General features: G+C 40.3%; 1 protein-coding gene across 1 annotated transcript; it reads right to left on the minus strand.

Moving 5' to 3' along the window:
• Window positions 1-226: 226 nt before the first annotated feature.
• Window positions 227-5515, minus strand: LOC125285252 (DNA-directed RNA polymerase III subunit RPC7-like). The gene is made up of 8 exons (XM_048229606.1): window positions 5240-5515; window positions 4767-4894; window positions 4546-4675; window positions 4276-4344; window positions 3647-3703; window positions 3467-3537; window positions 1545-1679; window positions 227-1457 (listed from the first exon to the last, which is right to left on the minus strand). The coding sequence occupies exons 2-8, from the start codon at window positions 4884-4886 to the stop codon at window positions 1371-1373; spliced, it is 669 nt and encodes a 222-aa protein (XP_048085563.1). The 5' UTR covers window positions 4887-4894; window positions 5240-5515; the 3' UTR covers window positions 227-1370.
• Between the last annotated feature and the right edge of the window lie 10822 nt (window positions 5516-16337).

A 16337-nucleotide genomic window follows, 5' to 3' on the forward strand; every position in this document is an offset into this window, starting at 1 on the left:
ATTTAGAAGACATTGTAAGCACATCTGTACATCTCTGTGTGTTTTCACTGGTACTATGTTCTCACAAAACCCAACCGAGAATTTCAACCCCGATTTAAAATATAGCCCTTCAACCCTGATTTCAAATATAGCTGTTTGGCAGTTTATGCCAGACCAGAAGTAAGCCGACTTTGAACATACATGACTCACTATAGAATAACTAATCTTGAAATATCAACAGAACTAATACAATTGCTTGTATGGTTTTAATAAAGCAAACTCTGCATACTGAAATGTAGCCAATTTTACACAAAATAAGTTATTGTCAGACATTTAACAATAAGGCCTGAGAACAGTTTAATGGTACATTTTACTGTCCAATAGCATTGTTGTTTTCACTAACTTCATATTTATGTTATTCTATACTTTCATGCAAAGTACAGAGTCACATTTGTGTCATTTGTACAGCTTCTACATGCTGAAAGACAGATCACCACCTATTGCTTATTATGATATATGACAAAACAGATACTGCCATAAAACATGAATTGGTATAATTTCCTTTTGAAACAATGACATGACTTAGGACAGAACAAATAACAATTGTAAAAGGTTTTTTTCCCCCCACACAATTCACATAATCTTCCTCATGACCAATGACCAGTGTTTTTTCACGCTCAAAGGCAAGTCTACCATTTTAGCCATGTTAGCAGTTTATCACTATTTAAACATAGGGAGAAAATGGATAGCATGCTGGTATGACCCACAGAAGGGCAATGAGAAACCTACACTTACACGGTCATAGCAATCTGAAATCACAAAGATGAAATGATATTATTAGTGGTTTGTAAAAGATTCTTTAAAAAAATACATTTAAAAATGTAAAAAAAAAAAAATACAGGCACATAAAATAAGTTCTGCAATGTGAGCCTGCATGACTTTGCAAGATGCTATCTCAGAATAAAACTCCTGTTCTGGCCCAACCTCAAGTTGGCTTTGGTGCTAGAAGAACAATAAGCAATGCCTGCTTCAAAGAATTATCTCCTAATTGAAAATCGTACTATACTCTAGCTCAGTGTTTTTCAACCTTTTTTGTGCCACGGCACACTTTTGACACTCAAAATGTCCCACGGCACACTAACATCCTGTGTGAAGAAATAATGAACATACCATACGTGAAGCTGGCTTATGTGTTAGCAGTTGGGCATACTCGCCAGAGTCAAGTATGGTGGATTTTAGCAGCTCACCTTACGAAAGGTGTTATAGTGTCCTGCCATGTCTGTCCGCTTGAATCTGATTGGTCAGAACACCTTGTAAAAAAATCGTTGTTTACTTTATGTTAAAGGTATACAGGTAAAACCCAGAGAGCGAGGATTTACTGAGGATTGACTTCAGTATATGGCTTCGTCCATATTGTCATCACTGTCGGCACCGAAGTCTTCTCCGTTGTCAAAGTAGGACATGATGTAATCAGTTTCCTGCCAGGGGAAATCAAAATGTGAGTTACACGGCATGAAAGGTATTTCGCATTGCATTGGAAATAGCTAAGTAACTTCTCTTCTTACGTCTTCAATGTCTTCGTCATCATAATCATTCTCCTCTTCTGGTTCCTCATCTTCTTCACTCTTCTTCTTTTTGTTCCCTTCTCCGTCTTCCTCCTCTTCGTCAGACTTCCCTTCCGCCTCTTTCTTTTCTAGTGTCTACAGATTAAAACATGGTTACTCATGGCAAAATCAAATTGACATTTTGTTAAATACTGCCATAAAATTGCGACTATCTCATAGGTCAAAGGTTACTGAGAAATGTTCACCCTGCCAATGTCAGTGGTTTAATTTTTATAGAATAGGGGTGTAACGGTGCAAAAATCACTGTTTGGTGTGTACCTCGTTTTTGAAGTCTCAGCTCGGTGAATTTTCAGTACAGTAAGCTGTAGATATTGTTAACCTAAAATTCACTGAAAATATTTTTGATGCGCATGGGAATATTATTTTGAAAAGGTGTCAAATGTTTTTTTTGATGTTAATTGACTAAACTGACATATGGTCTGCTATTTAACATGTTTGTGTGGGAACTTGAATTTGAAGCCTACTGTTGATTATTATTAAATTAAATTCAATTTGGTACATTCTTAAATACACTGTATTACACTGTAATCAGGGCTTAAAATTCATTTTTCAAAATGGGGGGGAATTCCCCCCTTAGGTTATTCATGTAGGGGGGATTTACACAATTTGGGGGGGAGGGGGGGTCGATTCTGATACCAAGTCAAGAATTGCGATTTCAATACTTCGATACTTTTTAAAAAAAAGTGTTTGATTTTGGGGCCCCCACCACCCTGACGTCATCAGTAATATATACTGTAGTGGGATCATTCACAACAGTGGACATCCTAGATTCTGCTTGACTCTCTCCACACACACAAACACACACTGAAAATGATAGCTTATGTGATATGTTTCTATCATATATTTTTGAATTCATATAGAGTGTATTTATTTAATAATGCATTTTTTAAAGTATAGCATTTTACTTAATTAGCCCCCCTTCAACCTGACGGTTTTAGGCTGTAGTCGCTAGTGAATAAAAGTTGTGCATAGTGCGGTATGTGTATGCAAATCATTATGTTTTCTATGTCATTAGATACAATAAATGTTGACATGTCGAAGACAATCTTTCTGGGATCAAGTGTTGACGTGACCTGAGCTAGCAGGATAGTTACCAAGGAGCTCTTTCCAGATGTAAAAGTTTGCCATGGTAGCGTAGCCTATTTGCGTAAGCGCAAAGTGGTTCTCTCTCTCTCTCTCTCTCTCTCTCTCTCTCTCTCTCTCTCTCTCTCTCTCTCTCCGTGTGTGTGTGTGCGTCTGCATGAGGCTATGTTCAATTCAACTCAGTAGTTGATCAGTCCGGTCAATAGCACCGCATTCACGCCACTTAATGATTAGGCTATATTAACGTCATCAGACAGGCTGTAAAAGTGTATGCGGGAATTTCTCGCATTATGATGGCTAGAGTTGCGGGACTTGAACAAATTATGCGCAATACCCGCAATCCCGCAGTGAAATTTAAGCCCTGGTAATACACTTAAATAGTACCCTGGAAAATCCAGAGTTCTCGCAAGAGCACAATTTGAATTGTCTCTGTAAGACACTCTGGCAATGAGTAATGATGAACGTTACTTTTGCCACTTGTATCGCGGGGAGCCAATCACGTATCTGATATAGGCGGGCCAGAGGCGAGCTAAACAGATGACAGTCGTAGTGTTATCCAATTGCGACTAAGTCCAGAATCAGTCAGTAAACATTGGTCGTATTGTGTTATCCAATTGCGTGCAGTGAGATTTTCAAATGCATGCTTGGTGCCGCCCCTCGAGTTAGGCCATTACATTATTCGTGGCCAGACCCTTAATCTTTCTAGATTACCAGGGTCTGGAATCTCCAGGCTACTTAAATAGACTATAATACCACAAAACCAACGCACTGGATTGTACCTCTAATTTTTCGATAATCTCTTCTTTCCCCACTTCCACCTTCATCTTCCTCTTCATCGGAGGGCGTGCCTCTGTGTAACATGAGATTTGTTCATTTTAAAGACACAGTGTGTATTTCATGTGTGTAACACAGCTCTATCTCGTGTGTATAGCGTTCACCTCTCCTTATGGGCTACTTACTGGCCTTTTGGGGCTCTCGAACTTTGATGCAAAGTTCCTTTGGCAGCCGACTCCAGTCTGCAACACAAACAGCAGCTAATTCAACACAACATCAACTTGACGACTTAACAACTATGGAAATGGCCATTTAACATTGAACTCCCTGCATTACTAATTTCGACTAAGTTATCCTTTTCTTTGAAAGTTGGTTTAGTTTTCTGTGTGTATACCTCTGCATTTTGATTGAAACACTGAACTTTTGCACCTTGCTACATACATTTGCCTTGAGGCTTCTGTTATCTCTTACTCTCAATAAAATACACTTAACTATTCTGTTTACATAATATTCTACATTAGATTCAACAGTTAAAAGTATTACAGGTCAATGAGCAACCTATATGCGTCATATGCTTTGCTTGTGCACAGCACTTACGATGAAACAATTATGATGAAAATAAGTGTACTTTAAGTCACTTTAGATTAAAAAATGTGCGCACAACACAAGCTTTGGCCGGAGGGCTCAAGCAAAGTGGCAATCAAAGATCTTTGCTTTGACCATCTATACTTTACAAGCCTTTTGTCAGACAGGGCAGAGACCATCAGCATGCAAAATAAGATCGCCTTCATTGTTTGGGGATTGTATTGCTCACCTGGGGTCCACTCAATGGTGTTATTCTTGGGTTCCGAGGTCTGGTACTTGTCGGTGTATCTCTCTACATCTACAAAAGAGAACAATCAATGTACATCCACACTCACTTTACAATCCAATCGAGTTGTTAAATAGCACTATGTAGCTCCATTAAAACTGACAAGTTGAAAGTAAACGCCTAAAGAAAGTGGTTGAATTTGTAGTGCTATTTATGGCCATTGTCTCACACACACACACACACACACACACACACACACACTTTACCACTCACCCTTCTTGGGTTTAGCAGGAACAATGTGAAATGGAAGGTTTTTTGTAGAAGCTCTGAGCTCTTGCTTGAGGGCGAGCATGTACTCCACTGCCTCTCCCGTCTGCAAAGGCACTGGCTGGAACTGCATAGGCTACAAAGATATTTAATTAGCTTCACACACTCTACCAAAGAAACCGTGTCAACATTTTAAAGAATAACAACAAAAACAAAGAGGGTCTTACAGGGAACAGGGGAGAGGGAGAGGGCTTGTTCATGGTCGGAGGCAGGGCCTCTCCTTTGTTGATGCCAAGGGCGTCGACATTGAAAGTATACTGGCCTCGTCCTCTGCCTCGTCCAGCCATGGCTATATCTACCAAACGAGATGGGAGAGATTGTATGCACGTCGAAATGATGGATCTCGAATTGCATTAAAACAATACACAAGTATATACAGGGTAACAAAGTAACGTTACCACCGAAATTGCCAGCTACAACACCAGGAAACGACAGAAATGACAGCTTGTGACAAGACATTCGCAGCTGAACAGCTAACGAATAGGCTACCATAAGACCGAAGAGGATGTCAAAAACGTTCAGTTCATAAATCTGATATTTCCCTACGTACAGACAGCAAAAGCAAAAACGTGCAGGCCTCAAAAAATACTTTTGTTGATTTGTGTGATTGTTCTCTACAAAGCAATTTAGCATACGTTACCTGTAGTACTCTAAAGGCGTAGCACGTTTCCTGGTGAACTGTTAACTTCACAACTGGAAAATGGCTAGGCAGATAGAGTAAAAGGCCACTTTCCATCCAGGCATTAGCGATGGGGATGCCAGCGGGCAAATCTTCTTGCGAGGAGCTGGTGCTGCCCACATTCGTTCATTCAGCTGAACTTATACATGCTTTCCAACAACACGCACACCGACAGTTACAGCACTCCACTCTCATGCTTTCACGTGCCGAGTTACCATGTGAGTCGGCATGTTTACCTCTGAGGCGCTTAGCGCAAGCGCAGTAGCTCCAGCGCACGTCGGTGGTCCGACAGGAACATAAGAATCAGGGAAATCAATGCCTTGCATTGAAGGTTCCTAAACGTCTTTCAAGGTGATGTCACGGTAATTCCAATCGGTTTGGGGAAAATTGTGAAATGCAACTAAAATAAAAAAAAATCACAACAAGCAAGCAGAGACAGACTAATAATGATGTTGTGTTGTGAAAAGTAGGCAAACAAAATGAATGAGATTAGGTTATCACCTTAATTGTTTAGACCTAGCTATCAATCTCAATCTAGGCTACTAATAATTCCACTTTGAATGAGGAATTTGTTGCCTGCATTTAAAAAAAAAATAACGGTAGGCAATTTACTTGCGATCTTTCCGACACATGTAGGGGGCGCTGTTGTATAAAGATTCCCTGATTCCACCTGAAGCAAAGAAGATGGTCTGTTGTAGGCTACAGTCACATAAAAGTGATGATAAACGACTTATTTATTTAACCAAGTTTATGATTAATAACATTATATTTTTAGTTATTCAATCTGTTTTTTTGTGGAGAATACATTGCCAAAACAAATGTAGTAAGTCAATGTGGTGGAGGAAGATAAACAGAAAGGTCTTGAGATGAGCTTTGAAGAAAGGAGGGGCAGTCAGTCACTATTAACTAATAATAGGGTATTAACTCTATCTGGACACATAAGAACCATTCCAAATGGATTACTTTTCACTTTAATCAATTAAAGTGCCATTACTATGCCAGTGCAAACATTTCTAACAATCTGCACACGTCAATGGGATAAACCTTTGTACCACTTCCTCCCCACATATGACCTGCCCATTTCCAAATAAATTAAGACTCTTTCCTAAAATAGAACTGCATGTTTGATTAAGACTCTGAAAAGATTTCTCAGCCAAACCCAAAAGATGGTTATTGTTGACTCATAAGGATTACAATAATTGACTCCCCCACCCCCATCCAGTCTCTTATGTGTATGATATCTAGGGCAATAGAAGGTTTTGGGTAGGTTCAAGGCTTTAATGTTCCAGTAGTTTGTTCTTTGGGAAAGGGTTGAGATTTTTTGAGAACTATCGGAGAACATTTTTTGAGAACTATCAGAGAACATTCAACTGATGTAATCCTGACCATTTAACCTCTCTGATATCTGATGTTCTACAAAGCCTCTTACGCCATTTGATTAATTCGGATTACTTTGCAAATTCCTTGCTCCAGTGGTGTTTGCGTTGAAGATGTTGAGATTCCAAGGGAGTGATATTAAATATGTTAAACATGTATGTTAAAAATATTCATATCCACTTTTGAATTTGAATTTACGAGTCAGTTCAGATCAATCAAGCATTAGTTAAATACTGTGGCAATAATTTTTCAGTCTTGGACAAGGATCTAATCACTTATTTTCGCATATAGTGACCAACCAATCAAGGCATGGAACAATAAACAAAGGTCATTCTCTTTATTAATGCTATCGAATGTTGACAGATCTTGTAGTGACAGGTCCTCTGGGTTGGGAGGACAGCCTTCTCCAAATAAGAATAAGGCAGTGCCTTTCACCTTCCACTATTACTTCCCAGATAAGCTTACTACCTGAACTGTTTTCTGATATGTATTGCAAATGTCAAACAATAGTTAGAAGGGTCCATTTCACTTTTACTGAGATTATTCCATCAACAATTAGGCATCTCAAATACAAGGCTGTTAACAGAGCCTGTGCAAGGCCATGAGGCCAAGAGAAAGTATGAGACAATAAATGCAAGAGAACCCTTGCCAAAAACTATTATACCTCATAGTGTTTTGGGATAAAATATGATATATGTATATACACTAGATCTAGAAAGATAAATATAGAAAGGAAGGAAAAGAAAGGAATCTTTTAGTATTGGGACATACTGTAGGCTACTACAGAGGTATTAAGACTGTAGGAACACTATAGAGGACAGGGATATAGATTATAATACTATACGGTAAACTTCACTTAGGTGATGAATCAGAACGTGTGTGTGTGTGGGGGGTATGATAAAAAGGGTAAATTAAGGGAATGGCATTTTAGAGAAGTGGGGATGTGTGTAAAAATGTAAAATAAAAATGTAAATCAGGTTTCTAGGCCAAGTATACTTATACAAGGAATTTGGCCTCTGCATTTATCCCACCCGAGAATTAGTGAACACTCAGAGCAAACAGTGAACACACAGTGAGGTGAAGCACACACTGACCCGGAGCAGTGAGCTGCCTTGCTACAGTGGCACTTGGGGAGCAGTGAGGGGTTAGAGGCCTTGCTCAAGGGCACTTCAGCCGTGGATGTGGGCATGGGAGAGCAGTGCAGAGCCATTTCCCCCACCCACATTTTTCCTACTGATCAGGAGATCGAATCAGCAACCCTTCGGTGTGCGTGCGTGCGTGCGTGTGAATTAGTGAAGAAAAAACAGCAAGAAGAGAAACAAAGAAACAAGAGAGAGGTGGGAAATGGGGAAAAATAATATTTGTAGTTAAAAATACAGTGTAAGCAGATACATCAGGTAGGAATAGGAACAACAGGAAACATGCTGAGATCTTTATTAAGGCCAGGGTGAGGTATTTTAAACAATTTGCATTAGAGATCTTTATTAAGGCCAGGGGGAGGTATTTTAAACAATTTGCATGTGTTTGTTCTTGCATATGGAATAAGGAAAAAGTGTCAGAGAACATAAAATGTACAATTGTCCTACAATGTTCATCATATGTTTGTTTTGGTTGTGGGTCTAATACATTATAGTGGAAGTCTCTGTGGTTCACCAGATTTAAAAATTGAGTCATTGAGCTATTATTAAAATATATATGTATTTGGAAAGGGTTTGACATACAGTTTGTTCTTATGTGGACATCTTGGATTAAGATCAGAACACTACGCAAAGTTTATGATGGTATTTCCATAGTAGCCCTCCCTGGAACACCTATTTGCCTCTGGTTGATTGGTTCTTACAACACTCTTACACATTGATACACAAATGTGACACATTGTAAATTCTGTGGGTGTGGGTTTGAAGATTATGAATCATTGTTGCAAAAACAAGAAAGAAACCCCAAGCGTAATTCATATCTCTCAAGAGGCCACACCTTCCTATCATTGTCCCTTGGTCCTTCATAAAAATGTGGCTTGATCCCTATCATGACAGATCAGCTTCCACTCTTGATAAAACAGTACACTCTTTAGAGAGACATAGACCACAGGTCTTCTTTGCAGACGCTTAGACTCAGGAGGGATAGATTGTTGTGGCTGTTTTTGTTTTATATATTTGAAACTCTAACTGAGGGAGCTGAAAAACATGCAGAAGTCAAGTGTGTGGCTGAGAGTGATCCTTTGTGGTGGGATCATCTGTGCTGGGATGTTCCTCTTGACAGGTCGGTTGTGGTCTGACATGATTTTTTCTCCTTTGGAACATATTGGTCCGTTAAATATGCCAAGCAATTTTATCAAACTTGGCTACTGATGTTGACTGTTTGAAACAACATAGCTATTACATAATCACAGAAATGATTACCTTAAAGTTTGTCTTTATAGAGGTTTGATGCCATGAAAATATTTAAACACTTATTAAACAAACACTTCATAATGATGACAATTCAATTACCTCTAGGTTTAAATGTGAGTTTGCATATTTACAGGAGGGAAAAGAAACATTTTACCAAAATTTATGACAAATCATGAATAGCCAAGAAAACTTGATTCGGATGTAAGATGAAAAAGGATATTATATAAATGTATAATTCTGCTGAGTTGTAATTGTCATAATCAACAAAAACAGTCAGTGGCTCAAAGCCATTCAGCTGTCACGGTTTCTTGCTCACTGGGTGAATATTAAACAGAGAGTCTTGTGAATGGAAATGCTCTGTATGCAATGGGATACACTGGGCTATAAGGAATAAACATTAGATGCCTGAAAGCAATCCGCAAGTCAATCAGGTTTTATGTCCTACGTGGTGTTATATTGATAGAAAACAGGTGGGTAGGGACATATTTACTTTATGTGTGTAGCCTTCATTTGAAATGTTGGCTTGTGCATTAACTTCTGATAACCGAATGCATAATGGGCTGTAAAAGTGTCATATGTATTTGATGTAGGCCTGTGTACTTAACATAACATACAGAGTGTGCATTTAGATGATGTAATAATAACATAACATTAATGTCAAGGTAAGAATCCAGACATTTCAGGGACAACATAAAATAATAGAGAGCAAGTTTATTTATTTATTTATTTGTATTTTTATTGTCTTTGTTGTATTGTTATTGTTTATCTGTCTATTGTTGTAAGCAACTTTGGGTTTGAGAAAGGCGCTATATAAAATAAACATATTATTATTATTATTTATTATTATTATTATTATTATTATTATTATTAAGTACCTGAGGAATTACAGAATATATAAAAATGACGAAAGGTCTCTTTAACCTTTCCTACTTTATCATACTCTACATTAGGCCTTCAACCAGGAGTTGGAGTTGTGCGCTACCAACGGGAAGTTGAATCCTCTTCCTACTTCTTCTACCTGGAGATTGTCAACCGGACTTTTAACAACTCCCTCCTGGACACCACTTCAGTCTACTACAACAGCTTAAAGACTGAGGTTGAGGCTTTGGTGAGCAATTTTGAGTACAATATAGACCCTTTCAACAATAAAAACAAAAACAATGCTTGAACGTTCTATTTGGTTCCCAATCTACTTCCTCTGCATTAAGATAACATAACGGAAGCCTTGTGGGGTGAACTATGATGCTGATAATGGAACTCTCTTGAAAGGGTCTGACCAGAGCCATATAGATAGATCGATAGGTAGATAGGTCATTTTTTAATAACGATAATTTAGATACACTTATGGGGTGGGTGCAATTGCGTTTTCTGAATAATCTCCCGTCTTGGTTTTGTACAGAAATTAGGTCTAAGTGACACATACGTAAAAGGGAGAAAAAAATGTCACCTTCCGATATTTAGCAGGCTACGATATACGGTCTGGAATTTAATTTAATATTGTTGTAATGGTATGATACACAGTTTACACAATAACTAGATGTACCGCAGAGCGGTACAAAATATGACCGCCGCCCAGTCCAGCACATTTTTTCCACAAAAATAAATCACGCTGAAAGGCCTATATGATTCTAACTGTCTCACTAAATTGCATTATCCACACTCAATTCTCACTGGTATCTGCTAGACAACAAGTACCCAAAACATGATTAGTTCATAGATTTCACATGTAAAATTCATTTTATACAACCCCACCCCCATCTTGCCTGTTCATAATTCTGAGAAATTCTTGAATTGTGTGCATGTGTGCGTGTACACGTTTATGTTTATGTGTGTGGGTGTGTGTGTGTGTGTGTTCGTGCTTGTGTATGCCTGCGTATGTGTGTTTGTGCATGTGCATGCATGCGTACATATGTCTACTGTGTGAGTATGTGTCATACGTATGATTACAGTGAATGTATGTGTGTGCGTGTGTATCTGTTTATGCACATGTGTGCACATGGAATGGGTTAACATGACCCCTGGAGGCAAACATACGAAAAAAATTGGTCATCCTAGGCCCTACGGTTCTCAAGATATTCACAGAAAACTGTGTCTGCCCTACCTTCCTTTCGGGGGGTCCAGTACAGCGGGGGGGCTACAGATCAAAACAAAAACCGATGGTTCCATGCTATCCATGTGGGGTTACATGCCCACCAAGTTTCGTGTACCCCGGCCTTTCAGTGTCCCGGGAATCCTTGTTGGTGTACGGTCACTAAATGTACACATAAATTATTTTATTGTAAGGCCCCCCATGAACGAAAGTTCACAAAACTTGGCATGCATTTGGAGGGTGTCATAATGATCCTACACTTTCAATTTCGTGCAGTTCTGACCATGTCAGCCAGAGATATTGTGGTGAAAACACCTAATTGTTTGCTTTTTAATTTTTAACTAGGTGGCGCTATACATGAAATAAGTGGTAATGGGATGGGTTGACATGCCCCCTTAAGACCAACATACAAAAAAAAGTTGGACCTCCTAGGCCCTACGGTTCTCGAGATATTCACAGAAAACTGTCTCCGGCCACCTACAGGCCAGTTGGTGTATAGTAACATAAATTAATTTATTGTGTGGCCCCCCATGAACGGAATTCGACGAAACTTGGCGTGCATTCAGAGGGTGTCATAATGATCCTACACTTCCAATTTCGTGCAGTTTTGACTATGTTAGGTCACAGATACCTGCGATTACAACACCTCATTTTTACTTTTTTGTGTTTAACTAGGTGAAATGAGTGGTTACATACACATGCAATACATGAAATGAGTGGTTATGGAATGGGTTGACATGGCCCCTTGAGATCAACATACAAAAAAAATGGTCCTCCTAAACCTTACGGTTCTCAAGATATTCACAGAAAACTGTGTCTGCCCTACCCTTCTTTCGGGGGGTGCAGTCCAGCGGGGGGGCTACAGATCAAAACGAAAAACGATGGTTCCATGCTATCCATATGGGGTTACATGCCCACCAAGTTTCGTCTACCCCGGTCTTTCAGTGTCCCGGGAATCCTTGACGGAAATTTGGACATGCGAAAAAGATTGATATACAATATTTATAACACAGTGTAATTATGACCGCCGCTTCGCTGCTGGCGGCGGTCATAATTACACTGTGTTATAAATATTGTATATCAATGCATTTATTGACTGTCAATTACTCAAAATCGTGGCTCTGTATCATTGAACAGTAGCCTATTCAATGTATTCTAATCCATTGTCAATCACTTCCGGGAACTTTTTGACGTTTACATGAACCACGTGACCTTAACGAATTTTAAACACCCATTGTCGCAACTCTCTATCTATAAGGCTCTGTATAGACCCTTTCAAGAGAGTTCCATTATCAGCATCATAGTTGGCCCCACAAGGCTTCAGTTTTAACATTCCATATGTTATCTTAAAGGTGCCATGTGTAAGAATTGAGGTAAAAATATCCAAAAAATTAGCTACACGCATCAAAAGAATGAGAAGAAATAAGGGCGATGATGTCATTAAAAAAATGACAAGGTATAGTGCTGCAGAGATATCAACCTGAATTAGCATGCTAAATCACTAGCCACAGCCCGACAGGTGTCATAATACCAGTTTCGGCCATGGGAGGCAGTATGCGGGCAACATAACCGCCAGCCAAACTGCAATACACGTTTCTCGGTTGTTACTCTAGGGTAAACCAACTCACTTTCTGGAGGTATACTGCCCCCATCTTTTATGGAATGTGGAGTGTGAATTGATTTTTTTTTGGCGGACATTACACATGGCACCTTTAATGCAGAGGAAGTAGATTGGGAACCAAATAGAACGTTCAAGCATATAACTATGGCAATAACCTGCAGGTTGGAGTACTGACACGTCTGATATATTTTACAGATGGATAGTGTCTACAATTGCTCTTCCTGCACCACAGCGGATTTCTATGATGGTGCTTTTGACACGTCCTTCAGGTATGCTCTCCTTAAAAACCCTGTCCGGAACTCATCCCTGCTTTGCAATTTGTCCATACTCACGAGCTGAGAAAGATGTTTGAATGCATGGTTTCTGTCTTTCTACAGGAACGGCTCCTTAGTGATTGCGAAGATGACACTTGTCTTCCACACCCAAACAATAAATCCGGTTGTGGTCAAGAATTTGTTCATAAACAGCATCAAAGCCAATCCACCTCATAATCTAAAGGTTAACCTTGAATATACAAAAGGTATGGATACATAATAAGCTGGTCATCCTTTTGAAATTATTATTAGTATTTTCATCCATGGATACACAAATTGTTGAGAAAAACAACTGCTGAAAGAGATGTGTTCTTGCAGATGTGCAGACGCCAGTGGTTGCCACGACGACCCCAGCCCCCCCCACCCCCCCCATGGTCATCAGCACCTCTCTGACAGACAGCACCAACGCAACCACAATCAGTCCAATCACCAGCCGGGGTGCAGTATCACAAGTGGCCAATGACACTGTGCTCCCCATAGCAAAAAGTACCATTGCTGGATCCACATCAGTGACGACTAAAGACCCAAATAGCAGCAGCTGGACCACCGCTGTCCCTGCCCCCAGCACCAGCTCGGTTACCCCGCAGTCTAATGGCACTACAGGTGGGTCTGGTACTAAAAGTAGTGGATCAGTCACTCCCTATACCAGTCATGACTCGAATAAAAGTTCTGGTTTTGGTAGTAGTGCCTCTAGCCTGCCACCACATCACACAACAACTGAAGGGTCAAATGTCAGCAACTCCTCCATCACCTTCTCACCAACACACTCTGCCTCGGATGCAGGTTGGGCGAGCACATTCCCACACACAAACGCCACTGGGGTGACCTCCAGCCATCCCCTGACCAAGACCTCCGGTCTTCCTTCCCCCACTGCCACCAGTCATCCCATGACGGGGTCCAGTGATTCACCCTCACTCCACAACACGACCGGCAACTCTGGTAGCTCCGAAGCCACGACTCCCCATTCGGGGAACCAGGGGAAGACCACGACGGCGAACGGGTCCGGGTCGGGTAACCAGCGGCCCTACTGGTTTGACTGGGTACCGGGATGGGCCATCGCTCTCCTGGTACTGGCGGCGCTTATCCTCCTACTCCTCATCATCCTCTTCATCCTGCTGGTGAGAACAGCACACAAACAAACACACACATCCACACTCACACAAACACACACACACACACACACACACACACACACACACACACACACACACACACACACAAACACACATGTAAGTACACATACACACTCACACAAACACACACACACACACATACACACTCACACACACAAATGCACATGTAAGTACACACACACACACACACACACACATTTTTTCCATATGATAACTTTATTCACACGATGTCCCTTTCTTCATATTATATGACAATATAACTTTATTCACACAATGTCCCTATTTTCATATTATATGACAATATAACTTTATTCACACAATGTCCCTTTCTTCATATTATATGACAATATAACTTTCGTCCCATCCTTCCTCTCACCTCCACAGGTAGTGCGATGGTTCTGTAAGAAGGAAGAGAAGCAACTGCTGCCCGTGTCTGACCCGTATCAATGGACCCCAAGTCCAACGCCGGCCTACATGTCCCATTCTCCTGCCCCCGTGCTTAAAGACATGGTAAGAATAGCACGCACTTTGTGCTTATTGTCAGTGTGTAAAAAGAGGAGACAGGGGCTGAATGATTTAAAGTGCCGAAAAGGTCATCCAGGCCATGTGTGCAGTCTCCTCTTTTTTTAACACTTTGACTGTACTTTGTTTTGGAGCGCAGCGGACGAAACGTCTTTAATTAGACAAAAGGTGTAGATGCCACCTCTACCTTCTGTGCTGATCAGCTTTGTTTTGGAGCGCAGCGGCCAAACGTCTTTAATTAGACAAAAGGTGTAGATGCCACCTCTACCTTCTGTGCTGATAAGCTTTGTTTTGGAGCGCAGTGGACGAAACGTCTTTAATTAGACAAAAGGTGTAGATGCCACCTCTACCTTCTGTGCTGATCAGCTTTGTTTTGGAGCGCAGTGGACGAAACGTCTTTAATTAGACAAAAGGTGTAGATGCCACCTCTACCTTCTGTGCTGATCAGCTTTGTTTTGGAGCGCAGTGGACGAAACGTCTTTAATTAGACAAAAGGTGTAGATGCCACCTCTACCTTCTGTGCTGATCAGCTTTGTTTTGGAGCGCAGTGGGCGAAATGTCTTTAATTAGACAAAAGGTGTAGAGGCCACCTCTACCCCTACCTTCTGTGCTGATTGGAATTTGTGTGGTCAGCATGTTCAGCAGAATGGGGAAGTTTGTAAGATCTATTAAAGAGAAAGTGTTCAAGAGTGGAATACATGTAGCCAAGATCATAATCAGTTTGAAAACTGTCAGCATAAAAAAAGCATAACAAGGAAGAAGTGTTATTGTTGACAGTTAAAATGTGAAAAAAATAATTTTGATATGTGTGCATGGTGGCATTTTTTTTTTGTTGCATAACTATAAACAAAAACTTATCAGCAGGTTGATTCAGATGACACTTGTGGAACAAACTACTTAAAAGCCAGGGTTATTATCAGATAACTTCGACTGAGAGATAAAAACAGAGAATCGAGACAATGGAGGTTGAGGGTGGCCATGTTTGTTAAGTATTTGCATTGCACTATTGTAAAGAAAGTTTGATGGCAAAAACGCGAGGAAACACAAATATTTGCGGCGACCTAAGCAGAGGTTAGAGGTCACCAGGTGAGCATGACAGGACATCCATGAAGGGGTCAGGCTGCTCTGAGCTCAACAGGGTCCTGCATACATGCCATGCAGTGAATTCTAAAATATGCTCTGTCCCTAATTTAGTTAGTGGATACAAGCTACATTAAAGCAAGTCTGATCAAGACCCATGTGGGAACCAGGAAATTCCAGAATTGAATTAAAACTTAAATTCCAAATTCCAGAATTCCAGAAACTTAAACTCAAAATTCCAGAATTGAATTGAAACTTAAATTCCAATTCAATTCTTGAATTTCATTTGCATTTCAATTGAGGTAGCAAACAGGAAGCAGAATTATCCAGATTCATTCCAGAACCATCAGCTATTCAGATCTATTCCAGAACCATAAGTTCACCAGATCAATTCTGTCATCGCAGATCAGACTTCAAGAAGAGATACAGTGCTCAAACATTAACCATCAGTTGTCCAGATCCACTCAATTAGGCACAGATATGCCACAGTTAGCTGCACTCTGGGCTTCAGGCAGAACTGTCAGTGGTTCAGC

The sequence above is a fragment of the Alosa alosa genome, chromosome 20 (genome assembly GCF_017589495.1).
Source record: "Alosa alosa isolate M-15738 ecotype Scorff River chromosome 20, AALO_Geno_1.1, whole genome shotgun sequence".
NCBI classification, from domain to species: Eukaryota; Metazoa; Chordata; class Actinopteri; order Clupeiformes; family Clupeidae; genus Alosa; species Alosa alosa.

Excerpts from the sequence above, each read along its gene's own strand:
- LOC125285252 (XM_048229606.1), bottom strand. The coding sequence starts at position 4,886 with ATGGCTGGACGAGGCAGAGGACGAGGCCAGTATACTTTCAATGTCGAC. Across the intron at positions 4,676-4,766 it reads CTCCCTCTCCCCTGTTCCCT|CCTATGCAGTTCCAGCCAGT; the intron begins GTAAGACCCTCT and ends ATATCTTTGTAG. Across the intron at positions 1,458-1,544 it reads ATGACGAAGACATTGAAGAC|GAAACTGATTACATCATGTC; the intron begins GTAAGAAGAGAA and ends TTCCCCTGGCAG.